Here is a 23735-nt window from a genome sequence, read left to right as displayed (position 1 = left end):
AGGGCGGCAGGTAGCTTAGTGGTTAAGAGCGTTGTGCCAGTAACCGAAAGGTCGCTGGTTCTAATCCCCGAGCCGACTAGGTGAAAAATCTGCCGATGTGCCCTTGAGCAAGGCACTTAACCCTAATTGCTCCTGTAAGTCGCTCTGGATAAGAGCGTCTGCTAAATGACTAAAATGTAAATGTAAAAGATATATTATTGACACAATACCAGGTTAAAGGTTACTGTAAAGTGACTTACACCAATAGCTTGTGACTTACAGCTTAAAGGGTTCACATTGTGGACATTCACTATAGATTAAAAAAAATAGCATTGATAGCCTACAATAGATGAACGTAAACATTCATAAGTGCATCTGTTACTTTAAGAAGAGACATTTTAGATGCAGTTAAACATTTTTTTTTTCCTTGCCTGTGACAGACTACACTGAATGACTGTCACAAGTCTCAGGAAACATCACTGTTAAGAGCACACAGGAGGGGTTTATTTTACATGACGTTGACATATTTTACTACAAATATGTTTGTTTTTTTAACTTAATCTTCACAGCATACATAAGAAACTACCTTCCTTTACTTTTCCATTCAAAAGCAGAAGCACCTATGATTTTGTCTACACTGTATCCAGGCGATTGATATGGCAGACATTTTGGTCACATAGGGTTTTCTCTCATGGATAGATAAACAGTTACTGTGAGACTTACATGACATGTGATCGTGACTGAAGATGACTAGAACCTGTCTAGTCAAGACTATCTATCAAATACTAACACGACGACATCAGGATCAGTGGTGTGGCTCTTTGTAGTGCCCAGAGATATTAACAGCCTCCGCCCCTAGCGGTAACCTATCACTGTACTCTGACCCCACCTCACACTCATCCAGATTCCCTCTGTACTGAGACAGAGTGAAGGACTCGGTCACCACACTCCCCTCCACGTCCCCCTCTCTCTCCCCCTCTCCCCCACTCCCCCACTCTCCCTCCTCTCCCTCCCCCATCTCGCTGGCTGTGATCTGCCTCTGTGACTCGGCGTACGAGTTCCTCAGGTTGAAGTTGACCACCAGGTTCCTCTCCATGTGGTGCTGGTGGTCTTTAGCCTTCATGATGAGCTTGTAGGTCTTGTTCCTGTATTTGTAGACCAGGTGGAAGCAGGTCGCCCCCAGCAGGGGCACGGTGGAAACGGTGAGGAGACAGATGCTGACGACTATGATGATCAACAGGTTAGGAACTCTCTTCCTGGTGGTGAAGAGGACCTGCACCTCACAGTCCTCTCCTCTGTAGGTGAGACAGAGGGAGTAGTTGGCGCCGGGGCGTAGGTCCCGGAACAGATAGGTGTTGACGCCATCTTCCATCCTGGACCACTGGATGGCTGAGTGTCTGTGGTCTGAGGTGACACACAGATACAGCCCTGAGTCCACGAGGGCTCTCCTGGTTTCCGCTGATCGTTCGGGAGGCTCTCTGTGGATGGAATGGAAGCCCTCTGAGGCGCTGAGACGGAGGTCTGTGTCGTCTTTGGGAAGGAGGAGAGGATTGAGTCTAACTTTCGCCTCCGTCTCCGACACCCCTAAGGCTATGACTCCAAAGTCAAACGTATACTGCCTGGCATCCTCCAGGCTTCCATTGAAGGCCTGGTTGGAGATGTACTGCGTCTCACTGGTCAAGGTACATGTTCTAGTGGCGCGGGGTGGATGTCTGGACACTTGCTCTGTACGCTCAGTGTCAACTTCAATGGAGGGAGGAAGGGTTGGGAAGATATTATACTTTCCATCAATATTGAACGGTTTGAAAGGGTTACTAAGAGAGGTTTTGATCGCAGGTTGAAGTCCTGATGGGATTTTCTCCCTATTAATAATAACTGGTGGGTCAATCACTTTTCCAACAGGTGGGGGTGGTTTTGGTATTACTACTATTGATAGTGAATCGTCATGTTTACCAAACTCATTGGTGGCGGAACAGCTGTAGTTGCCATTGTCCTTTTCACTAAGGCGTGGTATGACTAGAGTGCCGTTGTTGAACATTTTAAACGGATCGTCTGCCATTTTAGAATCCTCATTAGATTCATTGGATTCTACTAATTCTCCATCTTTGGTTGACAGAGGGTACTCTACGCTTTGGCGGTTTGTGTGGATTTTCCAGATAACCTCTGGCTTTGGGTTCCCTTTGATCTCACAGTTCAGGATCAACACTGTGCCTTCATAGAGCGTTGTATTGTCAACGTTAGGCTCAGGCGTTATGCTAACATTAGGGGCCATGCACTTCGACTCAGACAGTTTCACGATCACCTCTCCTCTAAACTGCTCCGGAGTGTCACAGACAATATAGTTCTGTTCCGGAACCGATATGGTGGTCTTTAGAATCCAATCCCTCAGCCAGTTTATCCTACAGTGGCATATGAACGGGTTGTTATAGAGCTGTAGATGGGACAGGGAGATCAGGCCGTCAAACGTCCCCTCCGCTATAGTGGTGAACCTGTTGTTGTTGAGGCGGAGAGACCTCAGGTCCTTGAGGTTAGAGAAGGAGTCTTTAGGCAGACGGATCATCTCATTGTGGTTCATCTTCAGCAGCTGCAGGGCTGTGAGGTTATGGAGATCCTCCCAAGGGAAGTCCACCATCTTGTTGTGACTGACATCAAAGTTCCGCAGCTGGACCAGGGGCGCCAGGGTACCTGGCTCGATGGTGACTATCTCGTTATTGGCCATCCATAAGGACGTGACTCGGGTCACGTTGTCGAAGCTGCCCGACACCACCAAAGATATTTTGTTGGCAGAGAGACTCAGAGTGGTCACGTTGGGCGGCAACCCTTCAGGGATGTCAACCAAGTCTTTGTAGGAGCATTCAGCGAAGTGGCGTCCGTATTTGTCGGAGCAGTCGCATAGTTCAGGGCAGCCGTGTCCGACTCCAATAACAGAGCTCCATAAGAAGAGGAAGAACACGTAGGAAGGAGACATTTTCTCTTCTCTTCCTGCAATACAAATGTCACTGTGTCACTAAATATCTGTTTTAGTTGTAAATGGCAAAGCTGTTTACAATTCACATTGCACACTCTCTCACCATCCATAAACAGTACTTATATAAAGGTACCTCAACATTCTCGAGTATAAATACAGAAAGGAAAATATGAATATTGATGAATAGGCTAATAAATATTGGAACTATAAACCCCTGACTTTGCAATCCACTTACAGGTTTTCCATATTAAGTGAAATACTTTATATTTGTCTGATAGCCTACTATGCGTTAGGAATTCTGCTTAAATTAGATCAATATTGATGGCTCAATTTTTGAGCATAATTATTAGTTTCAATAGCTATTGATAATAATGTACTGTTATAGAAATATAGAGGGGGAAAAAATATTAATTCGAATTTTCGACCCAGGTGATCAGTTCTACTAAACCAGAGAGCTTGTGAAAAATTAAGCCACCTATTCGGAGCGCATGCAGTTTGTTTTAATCTACGCCACAGCGTCTGTGCCCGAGCTCTGTCCTTGGTGCTGAAACGGACAGCACCGGCACCGCTTACGATGTTGTTTACCAAGGAATCAGTACATGCGTGCAGCTGGTGTAGGATGCTATGGTCATGCACCAATCAAGACGACATTTCACTGCAAAAAACACAACTAAATCTGTTAAGCAAGGAAATGTTAGTTATATTTCACGATGACTCAGGTGTCTTTAGAGGTCAAAACGCAATTAAAAGAGCAATGCTACATTCTACAAATCATTCTAATTTCCCAAGCAAACATAAACACATTCAACCTCGCCATCAAAAGCAACATAAAACATCTTACCTGTGCGATGTTTTCCCCAGCGCAATGGAAGCAACGGATATTCTTGCTATTGATAGGAGTGGTCTCTTATTTGAACCCCATAAAGCTGGCTACATGATGAGTTGGGAGCAAGTTTTTAAAGGTGTGACGTATGGCATTGCTCTTACATGATTGCTGAAACATATGTGGGTCCTTTCGTGGTCGGATGCTGATATGTCTGTTCGTTGCGATTGGGTTTGGCAGAGTCACAGCACACTCCCGCCTCTGGAGAAAGTAGACGTTCCAAAAATTAAAGGGATGCGCCCTCCTTCTTCCATGGCTTCTGTTATCTTCCATGACAACAACGTAGGAGACCCACCAGCCAATTATTGATGGACTGTTACTAATGTTATATAGGCCTAGATGTGACAAGCTGGAAAAGTGCCAGGTTCTAGGGCCTGGATTGAGCAGGCAGAGTGACCCAGAGGCAGACAACAAAAAGGACCGTTTTTTTACAATTATTTTTCATAAGGTATGGTTTTCAATCATCACCGTTTCAGTAATCAAGTTAACACATTCTCAATTCGATTTCACAATTCAGTTAAAAATGCTTAATTTCTGTGTACCAATTGCTTCTTTACTTTTAACTTAAAAACCATGCTACTAAAAATCGGACAAACATACAAACCAAAGGAAAAAAGGGGCGCAGGAAGCGAAGCAGGCCAACAGGCAGGGGTCCCTATTTTCACGCAGGTTAGCGTTTTTCGTCATGAATCTTGTTTTGGAAGCAGCTCTGCAGTGTGGTCACTAGCTGGCACAGCCACAAAGTCATACATTCACATTTTAAACGTAACCCTAACCTTAACCACAATTCTAACCCGAATGACTAACCCTAACCTTAAATTAAGACCAAAAAGCACATTTTTGTGTTCATTAAGTTTTACAATATAGCCAATTTTGACTTTGGAGCTGGTCATACAACAAAGTCTATTTGCTCTCATCAAACATTTCAGCCATAAGCTCTATTGCAACAAGGATCCACCATGCCTCTGGACAGAATCCCATCATGTGGGCGGCGGCCTGGAACACACGCAATATTATGTTTCACACATTCTGGTTAGCAAAATAAAATATGTCACGCAAAAATAAATAAACCCCCCCATATTTACTAAAAACAAACAACAAAGTGTCCTTGAACATAACGTTCTTCAATACCTGCTAGCTAGCAGCTCTCCCACATGCTGTCCTGAGGCAGCAAGGGCCATTCTTGTAGTCTATCCCCTGGTTCCTCTCTCCTGGTCGACCTTCTGGTGGCCCCACTTCACTGGGCCGACATCCTGACTGCCAGGCAACGACGGGTCCAGCACTCCGCCCGTTTCCAGTCACCTCAGCCCCGTCGCTCACCCACTTTTGAGTGGACCACTCCATCCGGCTGTCTGCGGCCCACCGTGGCAGTATTGCTCTGTCCCCCTCAGCTTCACCATGCAGGCCACATACCTCCAGCCACGTCCACAGAGCTGCGCAGCCTTCACCTGTATGGCACCTTAACACGCCCCAGGCCAGTTAGGACAGTCTCATAGACCAGCAGGGGTCCCTCAGCTATCACCAGAACCACCCAAGGGAGAAACTGCAGAACCTGGGAGAACAGAGACACAAGTGAGTAAAAGCAAAACTGTCCCCTGCTCCACAACTGTCCCCTCCTCCACAACTGTCCCCTGCTCCACAACTGTCCCCTGCTCCACAACTGCCCCCTGCTCCACAACTGCTCACTCAGTGGCCCAGATGCTACCAACGCTACGCCAGGTGTCACAAGCTGGAGAAGTGCCAGGTTTAAGGGTCTGGGTTGAGCAGGCAGAGTGAAAGCAGAGGCAGACAAAAAAAGGGACAGTTTTCAACATTTATTTTCATATTGCCATGGTTTTCAATTGTCACCGTTTCAGTAATGAAGTTAACACATTCTTAATTCGTTTTCACAATTCAGTTAGAGTAACTGTCCAGTGAAAATCTCACTTTTAAAAGTTAATATTCTGTTAACTCATAATGCTGTGGCCAAAGCATAAATTGGAGGAAAAAAACGTCAAAAATCCCACCTCAAATCTCAAACAGACCGTTTCAAAAGATGCTTGATATATAACATGATGCCATGCTGTCTCATTGGCTGAGCTGGGCAATCATCAGTCTAATCACATTAATATGTTTTATGACCACACCATTCTGTTGTTGAGGTACACCCACACCATTCCAACACAGAAACGCTGCTTTTAAACATACTTAATTATTTATTTTTTGAAGGAACATTATTTCACTCAGATTCATAGAAATCTGGAAACACTGGACAGTTACTTTAAAATGCTTCATTTCCTTATACCAATTTTTTCTTTTAATTATAAACCATGCTATGTAAAATCATCAGACAAACATACAAACCAAAGGAACAAACAGGAAGTGACACAGGCCCCCAAAGCTTGTGTGTGCTATGCCAGTGCTTAGTGAGCAAAATAAAACCTGTCATCGAACTGGAAAGGTTTTGACTTTTGAAATGATTAGGCTATTTGCCCAACTCAAGCTAGAAAAATAGTCTGAAATGTTTTCACATTGGTGTAAAAGGTCTCTCTCTCTCTCTCTCTCTCTCTCTCTCTCTCTCTCTCTCTCTCTCTCATATTTTAAAGTCCAGTTTATTGAGTGGCCCCCAAACCTCACTTCCGTAAAGAGCTATTGGTAGGATTACACTGTCAAATATTTTGGTCCAAATTCTAATTGGGATATTGATTTTGAATAATTTCATTTTTATTGCATACAATGCTCTGCGGGCTTTTTCTTTGAGTGCATTCACTGCCATATTAAAGTTTCCCGATGCAGATATGGTCAGACCAAGGTATGTGTAATTTTTAGTGTGTTCAATTATGGTGTTGTTCAGGGTGAATTTATATTTGTGTTTCTGACATCTGTTTTTTTTTTTGGAAAATCATGATTTTAGTTTTTTTGAAATTTACTGCCAGGGCCCAATTATTGCAATATTGCTCTAGAATGTTAAGGTTCTGTTGAAGACCTTCTTTGGTTGGTGATAGAAGTACCAAGTCATCAGCATATAGCAGGTATTTTACCTCTGTGTCAAATAGTGTGAGTCCTGGGGCTGGAGAATGGTCTAACATGTCTGCTAACTCATTGATATAAATGTTGAAAAGATTTGGACTCAAACTGCAGCCTTGTCTCACACCTCGACGTTGTGAAAATAATTCTGTTCTTTGGTTTTTGATTTTTATTGCACACTTGTTTTCTGTGTACATACATTTTATTAAGTCATACACCTTACCACCAAGCCCACTTTGGAGAATTTTGTAGAATAGCCCTTCATGCCAAATAGAATCAAATGCTTTTTTAAAGTCAATAAAGCAAGCAAATATTTTGCCCTCTTTTTTTTTGGTGGACGTGTTTATTAATTAGTGTGTGTAAGGTGTATATATGGTCAGTAGTGCGATGGTTAGGGAGAAAGCCAATTTGACATTTACTTATTACATTTTTCTCTTGAAGAAAGGTTTGAATTCTTGAATTCAAAATGCTACAGAAAACCTTTCCCAAGTTGCTGTTTACGCAAATTCCCCTGTAATTATTGGGGTCTGATTTGTCTCCACTTTTGTGGATAGGGGAGATGAGCCCCTGGTTCCAGACATCAGGGAAGCAGCCAGAAGATAAAACTATGTTGAACAACTTAAGCACAGCATTTTGCAACTCAGGTGTGCTGTTTTTCAGCATTTCATTTCTGATGTTATCTAGACCACAAGCCTTCTTTGATTTTATAGATTTTAGCTTTTCATTTAGTTCTTGTTGGGTTATTGGGTAATCTAATGGATTTTGGTTATTTTTAATGACCGATTCAAGGATGTTCAATTTTTCTTGAATTTCTAATTGGTTCTGTTGTAATTCTTTTTGTGGGATGTTTTTGTATAGATTATCAAAATAAGTTTTCCAAATTCCTTCATCTTGTATGGCTAATTATTGTGGCTTTGTCATGCTTAAATTGTTCCACATGTCCCAGAACTGATTTTGGTCAATTGCACTTTCAATTTCATCAAGTGTCTTGTTGGTATAATTCAATTTCTTGCGTTTTAGTGTATGTTTATACTGTTTCAGAGTTTCAAAGTATTCATAGCGTAGATCTGGGTTGTTTTGCTGCTTATGTTTTTCATTTGAAATTTGTCTTAGGTGTTTTCTAATTGTTTTACATTCGTTATCAAACCATTTTTCAGAAACATTTAGTTTTTTGTTTCTGATGTTGCATTTCTTTGGTTTTCTCAAATTTGCTTTCGATGCTGCTTTTTGGAAAATGTTATTTATGTTTTGAGTAGCCGAATTGACACCTTCTTTATTGTTTTGGTATTGTGAGTTATTGAAGACCTGTATAGAGTTCATCATTTCATTTGAGTTCAATGTTTCAATGAATCTCTCTGCACTGTTTTGAGCCCATCTGTACGATTGGTTCGTGTTGTAGAGTTTATTCGGCAGTTTTTTTGAATGAATATTGCCGGTTAATTTCTTCAGAAACACGTTGATCTGACTGTGATCTGACAATGGTGTCTGTGGTCTGACAGTGAATGCACTAATGGAGGAAGGGTCGATGTCAGTGATGGCATAATCGACTACACTTGTCCCAAGAGCTGAGCAGTAAGTAAACCGACCTAAAGAGTCCCCTCTGATTCTACCATTAAGCATGTACAGGCCTAAGCCTCGACAGAGATGCACTAACTCCTTCCCATTTTTGTTCAGTATTTGGTCAGGACTGTTTCTATTATTTATAATTGGGCTACTGTACAAGGAGGGGTGTCCCAATATGTGGAGGTTACCTCCCGCATCAGTGTAGTCAGGTTCAGAACCTGTTCTCGCATTGAAATCTCCACAAAGAAGCACTTTACCCTCTGCCTGAAATTCAATGATTTCTGTATGGAGATTGTCAAAAAACTGATCATCATAATATGATGAATCTGAAGGAGGAGCATAAGCTGCACATATGTATACATCATTGTCACAATAGATTGTACCTTTGTTAAGTTTTAACCAAATGTGATTAGTACCTTTTTTCATTTCATTCAGTGCTAAGTCCTGCTTATGCCAAATGATGATTCCACCTGAGTCTCGGCCCCGTTTAACATTTTTATGTTTGATTGATGGTAGTAAACTTTCTCTATAGCCTGAGGGACACTGAGTACCTATGTCTCCACGACACCATGTTTCCAGTAGGATTATGATGTCCTGTCCCTTGATGTTTTTAATCAATTCTGGATTTGTTGTTTTATAACCAAAATGTGAAGAGTACAGGCCCTGGATATTCCAAGAGCTGATAGTTAATGATCTCATTTATAATAAGTGATATTCACTGGTTTGAGTAAAGTACATTGAAAAATAAAAAATAATAATAATAATAGTAATATATATATATATATATATACACACATACATGCATACATACACACATACACACAAACATACATATACATACATACATACATACATACATACATACATATACACATACATACACATATACATACATAAACATATATATATATATATATATATATATATATATACACATATACATACACACATATATATACATATACACACACATATACATATACATATACACACACACACATCATTACACATCACTATTATTATAATACCAGTGCCAATAAAATAAAGGATAGTTGTAAACAACTTAATAAGTACAATGCAATGCAATCTGCAACCCTGTGTGTGTGTGTGTGAGTGAATTAAAGGGTCTGTCTAGCCCAGTAGTCTGCATATTAGATGCAGTAGTTGGCGCACCTCTCCAATCTCTGATAGTTCTAGGTGTCTTTTGCCAGAGGTTACCTCAGCATATGTAGGCTGATGATCTGAATGATACATGGTGTGGACTGCATCATGTGGTGTACTTCTCTGAAGGACAGTGTTCTGCCCGACCCTGGAGTAGTGGTCAGTGCTGTGTTGTGATGGGCCGGGTCCAGTAGAACTGTGTTGTGATGTGCCGGGTCTGGTAGAGCTGTGTTGTGATGGGCCGGGTCTGGTAGAGCTGTGTTGTGATGGGCCGGGTCTGGTAGAGCTGTGTTGTGATGGGACGGGTCTGGTCGTGCTGTCCTGAGGCGGGCCCCGTCTGGTCGTGCTGTCCTGAGGCGGGTCTGGTCTGGTAAATCTGTGCTGTGTTGGGCCCGGTCTAGTAGAGCTGTGCTGTAATAAGCCATGTCTGGCTCTTCTCTCCTGGGGATGGTGGGGGTACTGTTGTTTCAGAAGGTGGGGCAGGGGGGCTCTGCTGCCGGGGTGATGGGTGTGTGGGTCCCTGCCAAGTGTTGCATCCTTTAGGTCCTTAGCAAAGGTTCTGATACTGTCCTGATCAAGACTCTCTCTCTCGCTCTCTCTCTCTCTCTCTCTCTCTCTCTCTCTCTCTCTCTCTCTCTCTCTCTCTCTCTCTCTCTCTCTCTCTCTCTCTCTCTCTCTCTCTCTCTCTCTCTCTCTCTCTCTCTCTCTCTCTCTCTCTCTCTCTCTCTCTCTCTCTCTCTCTCTCTCTCTCTCTCTCTCTCTCTCTCTCTCTCTCTCTCTCTCTCTCTCTCTCTCTCTCTCTCTCTCTCTCTCTCTCTCTCTCGCTCTCTCTCTCTCTCTCTCTCTCTCTCTCTCTCTCTCTCTCTCTCTCTGTGTGTGTTCTCTCTCTCTCTCTCTCTCTCTCTCTCTCTCTCTCTCTGTTCTCTCTCTCTCTCTCGCTCTCTCTGTGTCTCTCTCTCTCTCTCTCTCTCTCTCTCTCTCTCTCTCTCTCTCTCTCTGTCTCTCTCTCTCTCTCTCTCTCTCTCTGTCTCTCTCTCTCTGTCTCTCTCTCTCTCTCTCTCTCTCTCTCTCTCTCTCTGCTCTCTCTCTCTCTCTCTCTCTCTCTCTCTCTCTCTCTCTCTCTCTCTCTCTCTCTCTCTCTCTCTCTCTCTCCTGTCTCTCTCTCTCCTGTCTCTCTCTCTCCTGTCTCTCTCTCTCTCTCCAACAGCTGGACCTATTCAATAAATAATTAGCTGTGTCATCCATCAAAGATGATAGGCCTGTGCAGATGTCATAGAGATCATATAATTATATTTAATGATGTGGTGTCTGGGCTGATGTAACAGATGTTAGTGTTCTAAACATGTATTAAAGTGTCACTCCACAATGATATATTAGTTGAAAATACAAAATACAGATTTAAAAGCCACATTGTGGACCATTCAAATAGAGTTGACACTAAGAAAAAAAAAAAAAAACATATTGTAAAGTGGTTATCCCACTGGCTATAAGGTGAATGCACCAATTTGTAAGTCGCTCTGGATAAGAGCGTCTGCTAAATGACGTAAATGTATATGAAGTCATAGGCAAACATAGTACAGTATATCATTTGGAATCAGCAGATGTGATCTTATATTTTAGCTCATCTAGCCAGGTACTGTAGTGTTTCTGTTACTCAGAGCTGGATGTGACAGATGCACCATGACACATCATCTTGGTGTTTTATGAACGGGGTTAATTTACAGATACAGCAGCTGGCTGCTTCAGGCTTTATCTGCTGGAGAACAAACAGTGACCTCTGCTGTTAAATATTGGTCAAACAGCTGTTTAAAAAAATTCAGCAAATACTGGTATTTAAATACACATGAAAAGCCTACAATTTGACATAGAAACCCACCCAATTTGGTCAAAGGCCTATGTTTTATACCAAGGTCTCTAAATTGAATCTAAATAAGTTGCCAAACGAGTGAGAGTGGGTTGATAACATTGGTTAAGACTCTCTCTGATGTCTCAGAAAGTAATGCCTTATGAAGATTGTAGATGTCGCTGTTGGAAGATTGAGTTTTGAGTCATATCAAAGATAGTGAGGAAACGAGAAAGCCGACCTATACAAACCTTGTTTACATCTTTCTCTAAAGTCGATGGTGGCAAAGACGTTCAATTCACACGTATAAAACTACCGTATGAATAGCTATTTTTGAATTCAGTTTCATCATGTTTGTCTGAAAGCATTTATCATTGTATGTAAGCAACCAGTGAATATTGGCTATGTGGGAACTTTTGTCGTTCGTCGAATATCTTCGCTCTTGCAGTCACGTGCCTGCAAACAATCAGAGCAGGAAACCCACAATAAAATAGAAAACAATGAGATTATATAGATACCCTTCAGGTTTACTTCGGTTGTAAAGAAGCATCCAAGCTCTCGGAGAAGACACACTGTTTCATCCATTGAAGAGAAGAAGGACCCGGCGTCGGAGGTTTTGTTAACAGTCTAACTTGAGTCGAATCGGACCAAGCCCCAAAATGACTGCATCTGTGTTCTTCGGGTGTACATTCATCGCTTTCGGCCCTGCCATTGCACTGTTCTTGTTTACTATTGCCAGGGACCCACTCCGAGTGATATTTCTTATCGCCGGGTAAGTAGCTGGCGTAACGTTAACAAAAAAAAAAGGGTTCGCTTGCTATCTATCTAGATTTGGATGGAGTATAGCCATCTAGCAAACAGCAGTTAGCCATATGCTAACCGATAACTAGCTAGCCCAAAGGCTAATGCTAATTCACAAACAAAACCTCTTGCTTATTGGTCACACATTTTTTGGACTTGTGGTTTTGCTTTATTAGAATTATTTACTCTGTTAAGTATCTGCAAATGCAAAACACAAACCACTGTTAGCTGGAGAGCTACTCGTCGTGCAAGGTTTTGTTCCAGCCCAGCACTAAACCTGAATAGTCGCACATGCGCGACTACAGGTACCCACTGTTTTTCTTTTTACATTTTGTGGAGCACCCCGTAGAATGTTTTATTTCACAGTACAGTAATTCCTTTATGTACTAATGAGCCCAGACCAGATAATTAGCCAGATAACGTACATACATACATACATAGCACGGTATCCCCTGTCATACACATTGTACACTTCTCATATAGCCACATACATAATGAGTGTGTATTGACCAGTGTCTATTTTGTATACAGCAGTACTATGTGTCTAAGACATCCCCCTTTGGAGACAAGTTCCTCCTATCCTAAACTCTGTCCATTTTAGTGTGTGTGTGTGGATGATCCTGATTTATTTAACTGTTTCTATACTTAGTGTTAAACTTGTGTGTTTTTTTTTCCTCTCTCTCTCCCAGGGCGTTCTTCTGGTTGTGTTCTCTGCTGCTGTCTTCACTAGTGTGGTTCATCACAGTTCAGATCAGCGACAAAGAGAGTGCCTCCCAGCAGAAAGGACTGCTCATATTCGGGGTGGTGCTCTCTGTGCTGCTGCAGGAGACGTTCCGCTTTGGCTACTATAAGCTGCTGAAGTGAGTAGCAGACCTGGGCTCAAATACTATTAGACATTTTTCAAATACGTGGAACATTTTCTTTAGCCTATTTGGAGTGCTAGATCAAGGTCAGCGATGGCAGTTTTAAGGTAATCTGTTGGTCAAAGTAAGCCCTGCAAGTTCAATCAACCCCAGATCAATCAATTTGTAAGTCGCTCTGGATAAGAGCGTCTGCTAAATGACGTAAATGTAAATAAAGTATTTGAAATGATTTCATATAGTATTTACACCCAGGTGGGGTGAGTAGTAAGCCTATCCCATGGCCAGCTCAGCCTGCTGCTCTGCATTCTGGTCTTGTATCTCTCAGGGGTTTTCCAGACTGTAGCAGAGAGGAAGTACATTGTTGAGAGGAATATCAGCGCCTTCGGAAAGTATTCACAACCCTTGACTTTTTCCACATTTTGTTGTTACAGCCTGAATTTCAAAATGGATACAATTTAGATTGTGGATTTATGCCCACTCATCACGAACGCACACACTGTCTGATCAGCCGTTATGGCCCTATATTAAAATGGCGCGTTCCATTTCCCTTATGCGTTCTGCCATTTCTTTCTAGAAGCAATATACTGCACGACTATATTCTTCTGTAGCTCCTGTGTTAGCAGGAGAAAATCACTTCCACACATAATGGGGGTTATTTTCCTGTCTCTAGCCGACCAGAGTGAAACGTTGTTTCGGGTGCACAGAATCATCGTAACAATAATAAATAATAATATGCCATTTAGCAGACGCTTTTATCCAAAGCGACTTACAGTCATGCGTGCATACATTTTTTGTGTATGGGTGGTCCCGGGGATCGAACCCACTACCATGGCGTTATAAGCGCCGTGCTCTACCAGCTGAGCTACAGAGGACCACACACACGAGTAACACTCACGAGTTAGAGACTCTGTTTGTTTCATTCTGTTAATGCTTTCCTTTGCTCATACTTCCCACATTGTGTTGGAACTCCTGTCTACTTCCCACGTTGTGTTGGAACTCCTGTCTACTTCCCACGTTGTGTTGGAACTCCTGTCTACTTCCCACGTTGTGATGGAACTCCTGTCTACTTCCCACGTTGTGATGGAGCTCCTGTCTACTTCCCACGTTGTGATGGAACTCCTGTCTACTTCCCACGTTGTGATGGAGCTCCTGTCTACTTCCCACGTTGTGTTGGAGCTCCTGTCTACTTCCCACGTTGTGTTGGAGCTTTGTTCAGGGACACATTATTCAATTTCTGTTAGTCACATGTCTGTGGAACTTGTTAAGTTTATGTCTCAGTTGTTGAATCTTGTTATGTTCATAGAAATATTTACACATGTTAAGTTTGCTGAAAATAAATGCAGTTGACAGTGAGAGGACGTTTCTTTTTTTGCTGAGTTTATATTTGCTGATACTGTAGTTTGATTGTAGTGCAATTTCTTTGTCTTACAGGAAGGCAAACGAAGGCTTGCTCACGCTGAGTGCAGAGGAAACCATGCCGATCTCCATACGGCAACTGGCCTATGGTATGTGGAGGAAGATGACCTCAAAATTGTGCATAACATTATGAATAGAAGCAGATGGAAGATATTAGAGATTATGAATAAGGAATAGAAGCAGATGGAAGATATTAGAGATTATGAATAAGGAATAGAAGCAGATGGAAGATATTAGAGCTTATGAATAAGGAATAGTAGCAGATGGAAGATATTAGAGATTATGAATAAGGAATAGAAGCAGATGGAAGATATTAGAGATTATGAATAAGGAATAGTAGCAGATGGAAGATATTAGAGATTATGAATAAGGAATAGAAGCAGGTGGAAGATATTAGAGATTATGAATAGAGAATAGAAGCAGATGGAAGATATTAGAGATTATGAATAAGGAATAGAAGCAGATGGAAGATATTAGAGATTATGAATAAGGAATAGAAGCAGATGGAAGATATTAGAGATTATGAATAAGGAATAGAAGCAGGTGGAAGATATTAGAGATTATGAATAAGGAATAGATGCAGGTGGAAGATATTAGAGATTATGAATAAGGAATAGTAGCAGATGGAAGATATTAGAGATTATGAATAAGGAATAGTAGCAGATGGAAGATATTAGAGATTATGAATAAGGAATAGTAGCAGATGGAAGTTATTAGCTTTGAGGCAGAGTTTTGTAGGCCCATACTTTTCCCTCTGTGGTAGTAGTTAGTTATCATGTTTCATATTACATTACAATAAAACCCTCATAGATGTTATTTTAGACCATAGTGCCATTATATCTTTCTCTGTTATTGTCTGTTTCCCCCAGTGTCTAATAGTGTCTCTGTTATTGTCTGTTTCCCCCAGTGTCTGATAGTGTCTCTGTTATTGTCTGTTTCCCCAGTGTCTGATAGTGTCTCTGTTATTGTCTGTTTCCCCCAGTGTCTAATAGTGTCTCTGTTATTGTCTGTTTCCCCCAGTGTCTGATAGTGTCTCTGTTATTGTCTGTTTCCCCCAGTGTCTGATAGTGTCTCTGTTATTGTCTGTTTCCCCCAGTGTCTAATAGTGTCTCTGTTATTGTCTGTTTCCCCTAGTGTCTGATAGTGTCTCTGTTATTGTCTGTTTCCCCAGTGTCTAATAGTGTCTCTGTTATTGTCTGTTTCCCCCAGTGTCTAATAGTGTCTCTGTTATTGTCTGTTTCCCCAGTGTCTAATAGTGTCTCTGTTATTGTCTGTTTCCCCCAGTGTCTAATAGTGTCTCTGTTATTGTCTGTTTCCCCCAGTGTCTGATAGTGTCTCTGTTATTGTCTGTTTCCCCCAGTGTCTGATAGTGTCTCTGTTATTGTCTGTTTCCCCCAGTGTCTAATAGTGTCTCTGTTATTGTCTGTTTCCCCAGTGTCTGATAGTGTCTCTGCTGTCTGTTTCCCCCAGTGTCTGATAGTGTCTCTGTTATTGTCTGTTTCCCCAGTGTCTAATAGTGTCTCTGTTATTGTCTGTTTCCCCAGTGTCTAATAGTGTCTCTGTTATTGTCTGTTTCCCCAGTGTCTAATAGTGTCTCTGTTATTGTCTGTTTCCCCCAGTGTCTAATAGTGTCTCTGTTATTGTCTGTTTCCCCCAGTGTCTGATAGTGTCTCTGTTATTGTCTGTTTCCCCCAGTGTCTGATAGTGTCTCTGTTATTGTCTGTTTCCCCAGTGTCTGATAGTGTCTCTGTTATTGTCTGTTTCCCCCAGTGTCTAATAGTGTCTCTGTTATTGTCTGTTTCCCCAGTGTCTGATAGTGTCTCTGTTATTGTCTGTTTCCCCCAGTGTCTGATAGTGTCTCTGCTGTCTGTTTCCCCAGTGTCTGATAGTGTCTCTGTTATTGTCTGTTTCCCCCAGTGTCTAATAGTGTCTCTGTTATTGTCTGTTTCCCCAGTGTCTAATAGTGTCTCTGTTATTGTCTGTTTCCCCCAGTGTCTAATAGTGTCTCTGTTATTGTCTGTTTCCCCAGTGTCTGATAGTGTCTCTGTTATTGTCTGTTTCCCCCAGTGTCTGATAGTGTCTCTGTTATTGTCTGTTTCCCCCAGTGTCTGATAGTGTCTCTGTTATTGTCTGTTTCCCCCAGTGTCTGATAGTGTCTCTGTTATTGTCTGTTTCCCCCAGTGTCTAATAGTGTCTCTGTTATTGTCTGTTTCCCCCAGTGTCTAATAGTGTCTCTGTTATTGTCTGTTTCCCCCAGTGTCTAATAGTGTCTCTGTTATTGTCTGTTTCCCCAGTGTCTGATAGTGTCTCTGTTATTGTCTGTTTCCCCCAGTGTCTGATAGTGTCTCTGTTATTGTCTGTTTCCCCCAGTGTCTGATAGTGTCTCTGTTATTGTCTGTTTCCCCCAGTGTCTAATAGTGTCTCTGTTATTGTCTGTTTCCCCAGTGTCTAATAGTGTCTCTGTTATTGTCTGTTTCCCCAGTGTCTAATAGTGTCTCTGTTATTGTCTGTTTCCCCCAGTGTCTGATAGTGTCTCTGTTATTGTCTGTTTCCCCAGTGTCTAATAGTGTCTCTGTTATTGTCTGTTTCCCCCAGTGTCTGATAGTGTCTCTGTTATTGTCTGTTTCCCCCAGTGTCTAATAGTGTCTCTGTTATTGTCTGTTTCCCCCAGTGTCTAATAGTGTCTCTGTTATTGTCTGTTTCCCCCAGTGTCTAATAGTGTCTCTGTTATTGTCTGTTTCCCCCAGTGTCTGATAGTGTCTCTGCTGTCTGTTTCCCCAGTGTCTGATAGTGTCTCTGTTATTGTCTGTTTCCCCCAGTGTCTGATAGTGTCTCTGTTATTGTCTGTTTCCCCCAGTGTCTGATAGTGTCTCTGTTATTCTCTGTTTCCCCAGTGTCTAATAGTGTCTCTGTTATTGTCTGTTTCCCCAGTGTCTGATAAAGTGTCTCAGTTGTCCATTTGTTTGTTCCCCAGTGTCTGGGCTGGGGTTCGGCTTCATGAGTGGAGCGTTTTCAATGGTCAATATCCTGGCCGACTCTATTGGCCCCGGCACCATTGGTATCCATGGAGACTCCCAGCACTACTTCCTGTCCTCAGGTACTGTATGAGGCTGCCGTGTTTTAGAACGTACTCAATAGCCTGAAACCTCACCAACGTTCCTGACAGTAGTCATATTTTTGGGATGGACCTGAGGCTAACTCTCTGTCTCCCTATAGCCTTCATGACCATGGCCGTCATCCTGCTCCACATGTTCTGGGGGGTGGTGTTCTTTGATTCCTGTGAGAAACAACACTGGTGGTCCCTGGCTGTGGTCGTCATCAGCCACCTGCTCGTCTCCTGTCTGGTAAGTCAGAAAAGAGACAGAAAGATGGAAAGAAATGATGGATGGATAGATACAGTGAGGGGAAAAAAGTATTTGATCCCCTGCTGATTTTGTACGTTTGCCCACTGACAAAGAAATGATCAGTTTATAATTTTAATGGTAGGTTTATTTGAACAGTTAGAGACAGAATAAAAATTTAAAAAATCCAGAAAAACGCATGTCAAAAATGTTATAAAAATATTTGCATTTTAATGAGGGAAATAAGTATTTGACCCCCTCTCAATCAGAAAGATTTCTGGCTCCCAGGTGTCTTTTATACAGGTAACGAGCTGAGATTAGGAGCACACTCTTAAAGGGAGTGCTCCTAATCTCAACTTGTTACCTGTATAAAAGACACCTGTCCACAGAAGCAATCAATCAATCAGATTCCAAACTCTCCACCATGGTCAAGACCAAAGAGCTCTCCAAGGATGTCAGGGACAAGATTGTAGACCTACACAAGGCTGGAATGGGCTACAAGACCATCGCCAAGCAGCTTGGTGAGAAGGTGACAACAGTTGGTGCGATTATTCGCAAATGGAAGAAACACAAAATAACTGTCAATCTCCCTCGGCCTGGGGCTCCATTGGTAACACACTACGCCGTGAAGGACTGAAATCCTGCAGCGCCTGCAAGGTCCCCCTGCTCAAGAAAGCACATATACATGCCCGTCTGAAGTTTGCCAATGAACATTTGAATGATTCAGAGGAGAACTGGGTGAAAGTGTTGTGGTCAGATGAGACCAAAATGGAGCTCTTTGGCATCAACTCAACTCGCCGTGTTTGGAGGAGGAGGAATGCTGCCTATGACCCCAAGAACACCATCCCCACCGTCAAACATGGTGGAAACATTATGCTTTGGGGGTGTTTTTCTGCTAAGGGGACAGGACAACTTCACCACATCAAAGGGACAATGGACGGGGCCATGTACCGTCAAATCTTGGGTGAGAACCTCCTTCCCTCAGCCAGGGCATTGAAAATGCGTCGTGGATGTGTATTCCAGCATGACAATGACCCAAAACACACGGCCAAGGCAACAAAGGAGTGGCTCAAGAAGAAGCACATTAAGGTCCTGGAGTGGCCTAGCCAGTCTCCAGACCTTAATCCCATAGAAAATCTGTGGAGGGAGCTGAAGGTTCGAGTTGCCAAACGTCAGCCTTGAAACCTTAATGACTTGGAGAAGATCTGCAAAGAGGAGTGGGACAAAATCCCTCCTGAGATGTGTGCAAACCTGGTGGCCAACTGCAAGAAACGTCTGACCCCTGTGATTGCCAACAAGGGTTTTGCCACCAAGTACTAAGTCATGTTTTGCAGAGGGGTCAAATACTTATTTCCCTCATTAAAATGCAAATCAATTTATAACATTTTTTACATGCGTTTTTCTGGATTTTTTTGTTGTTATTCTGTCTCTCACTGTTCAAATAAACCTACCATTAAAATTATAAACTGATCATGTCTTTGTCAGTGGGCAAACGTACAAAATCAGCAGGGGATCAAATACTTTTTTCCCTCACTGTAGATAGATGGATGGATAAATGTGTTCATGCAATAGGTGGACTTGACTGATGGGTTGATAAGTAAATGTGTGTTGGGAGTATCTTCCAGTACTACAGCATAGTACTTACTTAGTAACGTCTTCTTCCCCATTGGGACATAATGCCACAAAGGTTCCTCCACTGGTTCCTGTCCTTCACCGCAGCACTTCAAATGCGACAAAACATGTCCCCAAAGATCCATAATAACTCAGCCTTTGTTGTCATGTCTCTCCCCAGACGTTCTAGAACCCTCAGTATGAATGACCCCAAAGATCCATAATAACTCAGCCTTTGTTGTCATGTCTCGCCCCAGACGTTCTAGAACCCTCAGTATGAATGACCCCAAAGATCCATAATAACTCAGCCTTTGTTGTCATGTCTCGCCCCAGACGTTCTAGAACCCTCAGTATGAATGACCCTAAAGATCCATAATAACTCAGCCTTTGTTGTCATGTCTCTCCCCAGACGTTCTAGAACCCTCAGTATGAATGTCCCCAAAGATCCATAATAACTCAGCCTTTGTTGTCATGTCTCTCCCCAGACGTTCTAGAACCCTCAGTATGAATGACCCTAAAGATCCATAATAACTCAGCCTTTGTCTGCCATTTGTCTCCCAGAGGTTCCTGAACCAGAACCCTCAGTATGAATTTCCCCAGAGATCCATAATAACTCATCATCCTTTGTTATTTCTCTCCTAGACATTCCAGAACCCTCAGTACGTGGGCAGCCTGGTTCCCACCTACATAATCATGTTCCTCATGGGTCTCTGGGCGTTCTTCTGCGCCGGGGGATCTCTCCGGAACCTTAAACTCTGCCTCACCTGCAAAGACAAGGACTTCCTGTTGGCCAACCACCGGCCCAGATAACAGAACACTGCTAAAGACACACACACACTGTCTGGGGACTCTACCCAACAGGACACACACACACTGTCTGGGGACTCTACCCAACAGGACACACACACACCACACAAACAAACAAATAAGTGAAAGACAAGGACACACTGGGTCAATGATGTCCCCCCCCCCCCACCTGGGTTCTGGAAATAGGCTCCAGGGATGTAGTCCAGAGAGTAAATGCTGTTTAAGCACCTTTTTTATTTTTTGCGAAGGGCGTTTCCAGATCTATTACACTACATTAGTAATAGCATCATCTAGAGGGCTGTTCTTTTCCCCACTACATCCTTGGCAGACAGACACTGCTCAGAGTGGTTGATAAACTGGTTAGAAATGGGGTAGAGTGACATGGGCACATTTGATCTGTGTGTAATGTAGGACATGTCGGTCCTTAACGAGACGGTACCTATTTGACACCAGACTGGTCAATCTCTCTCTCTCTCTCTCTCTCTCTATCTCTCTCTCTCTCTATCTCTCTATTCTCTCTCTCTCTCTCTCTCTCTCTCTCTCTCTCTCTCTCTCTGTCTCTCTGTCTCTCTTGTCTCTCTGTCTCTCTGTCTCTCTGTCTCTCTCTCTCTCTCTCTCTCTCTCTCTCTCTCTCTCTCTCTCTGTCTCTCTGTCTCTCTCTCTCTCTCTCTCTCTGTCTGTCTCTCTGTCTCTCTGTCTCTCTCTCTCTCTCTCTCTGGATCTGTGCCTTCTACGGTAATGATGAGGTAGCTAGCGTTCTGGCCCTGTATTCATAAAGCGTCTTGAGTAGGAGCACTGATCTAGGATCAGATCCCCACTGTCCACGTAGTCTTATTCATTACGATCTGAAAGGTAAAACTGATCCTACTGCAGATCAGCACTCCTAATTTGAGATGCCTTTATAAATACGGGCCCTGGATTTTCTTTGTAAATGCACCTTTTAGTGTTTAATCTATATCATACCTCAGATGTTTTTATGAAGTTCATATTTCTGTGTCCTGCTGTGTTAGTTGTCAGTCTGTCAGGGCAGCTGTATCATTCTCCTGTTTTAGAAGGAGTGGTCGTACACTACATTACAAGAGGGTTTGCATATCAGCAACTTTAGTATTTACAGTTTTGGGTCTAAACGTACATCTAACTTTTCATAAACTCCCAAACAAAAGGAAATCCCTCTGTTTTGAGAACGAAAGCAGCATATTAGGATAACATTGAGTTATGATCACAAGCATGAAGTTATGAGCAGTTTCAAAATGAAGTTCTGATCCTGACTTGTGTTTGTTTTGATAGTCCAGATGAGTGTATTTGGCCTAAACCTGACAAATATATAAATATTTACCTGATGATGATACTGTTTTAATGATGTGCTTTACATACTGATTAGTGCTGCTAAGCTTTGCTTCAGCTAAATGTGTTATTTTTTAAAAATAATCATCACACTGACCTCAAGGGTTGGTCTGATCTATTTGGCTTTAGGACTGCTTGTATGGATTGGATATACAGGGGGCGGTTTACCAGACCCAGATTAATCTTATTCCTGGAGTGAAAAGCACTTTTAACTTAAAAAAATTCTCAACTGAGCATGTTTTTGTTTTTTTTAGAAGTGGCTTAACGTTTGTCTGGGGAAACGGGTCCAAACTGTAGAAGCCTTTTTAATCCTAACTTTCATTTTGGTCATATGTTCACTTAGGATCTCCCATTGACATAAGTGCAAACTGATGACTAAGTGAAAAATTGAAAATGAGGATTATCCCCCTTTAAAAGAGGACATGCCCTTGAGGAACACACTATTGAATATGTACATGTACAACTTTGTTGTCGATGAATTAGCTGATTTTTCTAGGCAGTGAGTAAGACCTGTGGAAACCAAATCTGTAGAGATCTCGACGGTAGTTAGTTTAGACTAGGCTGCAATAAATGAGTGTCAAAATGAAATGAGTCACTTCACTTGGTCATGGTTTTAATGTTTTTCTCTGACCTGTGTAGTGTATGGAGATGTACACCTTTTAACATAATAGTCCAGAACTCCCAGCCAATAGTATCAGCCTCTCAGGGTTGAAGGTCACTGATATGCAAATGAGCTGTTTCTTCCTGTTTTTGAAGTGTGCCTGTGTGCATTGCTGTTATTTCACCATGCTTCGGGATTGATATAAAGTTAAAAGTAATAGCGCTTCATTCTCCGTTGTCAAGTTTATTCTACCGTGCCATCGAGAGCACAGCAACCTGCATGTACATAGGTTGATGACAAACTGTTCCCTAGGACTTTTTGAAATGTGTATATAATATTGTTTCTAAATGACTATTTAACCCTCTATGATGTTACATCTCCTAGTTTCCATTGTACATAGGAAAATACAACTGTTAAATAAAGGGTTGAGGTCCTGTAACTTCTGCTGGAGTTAGGTCTTGTGTTGGGCCGATGGAGTCCTGTAACTTCTGCTGGAGTTAGGTCTTGTGTTGGGCCGATGGAGTCCTGTAACTTCTGCTGGAGTTAGGTCTTGTGTTGGGCCGATGGGGTCCGGTAACTTCTGCTGGAGTTAGGTCTTGTGTTGGGCCGATGGGGTCCTGTAACTTCTGCTGGAGTTAGGTCTTGTGTTGGGCCGATGGGGTCCTGTAACTTCTGCTGGAGTTAGGTCTTGTGTTGGGCCGATGGAGTCCTGTAACTTCTGCTGGAGTTAGGTCTTGTGTTGGGCCGATGGGTCCTGTAACTTCTGCTGGAGTTAGGTCTTGTGTTGGGCCGATGGGGTCCTGTAACTTCTGCTGGAGTTAGGTCTTGTGTTGGGCCGATGGGGTCCTGTAACTTCTGCTGGAGTTAGGTCTTGTGTTGGGCCGATCGGGTCCTGTAACTTCTGCTGGAGTTAGGTCTTGTGTTGGGCCGATCGGGGTCCTGTAACTTCTGCTGGAGTTAGGTCTTGTGTTGGGCCGATGGAGTCCTGTAACTTCTGCTGGAGTTAGGTCTTGTGTTGGGCCGATGGAGTCCTGTAACTTCTGCTGGAGTTAGGTCTTGTGTTGGGCCGATGGAGTCCTGTAACTTCTGCTGGAGTTAGGTCTTGTGTTGGGCCGATGGAGTCCTGTAACTTCTGCTGGAGTTAGGTCTTGTGTTGGGCCGATGGAGTCCTGTAACTTCTGCTGGAGTTAGGTCTTGTGTTGGGCCGATGGGGTCCTGTAACTTCTGCTGGAGTTAGGTCTTGTGTTGGGCCGATGGGGTCCTGTAACTTCTGCTGGAGTTAGGTCTTGTGTTGGGCCGATGGAGTCCTGTAACTTCTGCTGGAGTTAGGTCTTGTGTTGGGCCGATGGGGTCCTGTAACTTCTGCTGGAGTTAGGTCTTGTGTTGGGCCGATGGAGTCCTGGAACTTCTGCTGGAGTTAGGTCTTGTGTTGGGCCGATGGGGTCCTGTAACTTCTGCTGGAGTTAGGTCTTGTGTTGGGCCGATGGGGTCCTGTAACTTCTGCTGGAGTTAGGTCTTGTGTTGGGCCGATGGAGTCCTGTAACTTCT

At 42.8% G+C, this 23735-nt stretch overlaps 2 protein-coding genes across 4 annotated transcripts; one reads left to right on the top strand and one right to left on the bottom strand.

Moving 5' to 3' along the window:
* Positions 1 to 117: 117 nt before the first annotated feature.
* Positions 118 to 12004, bottom strand: LOC121546359 (immunoglobulin superfamily containing leucine-rich repeat protein 2). 3 transcript variants are annotated; one of them, XM_041857568.2, is made up of 4 exons: positions 11922 to 12004; positions 4962 to 5382; positions 3789 to 4031; positions 118 to 2961 (listed from the first exon to the last, which is right to left on the bottom strand). In XM_041857568.2, the coding sequence occupies exon 4, from the start codon at positions 2945 to 2947 to the stop codon at positions 785 to 787; it is 2163 nt and encodes a 720-aa protein (XP_041713502.2). In that variant the 5' UTR covers positions 2948 to 2961; positions 3789 to 4031; positions 4962 to 5382; positions 11922 to 12004; the 3' UTR covers positions 118 to 784. The 3 variants fall into 3 exon arrangements, with proteins under 3 accessions (XP_041713502.2, XP_041713504.2, XP_041713503.2); XM_041857570.2 differs by having other exon boundaries at positions 3935 to 4031; XM_041857569.2 differs by lacking the exons at positions 4962 to 5382; positions 11922 to 12004 and having other exon boundaries at positions 3789 to 4615.
* aph1b (APH1B gamma secretase subunit) lies at positions 11648 to 20776 on the top strand. The gene is made up of 6 exons (XM_041857571.2): positions 11648 to 12175; positions 12894 to 13064; positions 14499 to 14572; positions 17458 to 17580; positions 17700 to 17827; positions 20078 to 20776. Exons 1-6 carry the CDS (start codon positions 12063 to 12065, stop codon positions 20243 to 20245), a joined length of 777 nt encoding a protein of 258 aa, XP_041713505.1. The 5' UTR covers positions 11648 to 12062; the 3' UTR covers positions 20246 to 20776.
* The last annotated feature ends 2959 nt before the right edge of the window (positions 20777 to 23735 follow it).

The sequence above is a fragment of the Coregonus clupeaformis genome, unplaced genomic scaffold (assembly GCF_020615455.1).
Source record: "Coregonus clupeaformis isolate EN_2021a unplaced genomic scaffold, ASM2061545v1 scaf0572, whole genome shotgun sequence".
Lineage (NCBI taxonomy): Eukaryota > Metazoa > Chordata > Actinopteri > Salmoniformes > Salmonidae > Coregonus > Coregonus clupeaformis.
The sequence above is the reverse complement of the archived record's forward strand: the minus strand, read 5'-3'. Positions and strand labels throughout refer to the sequence as shown.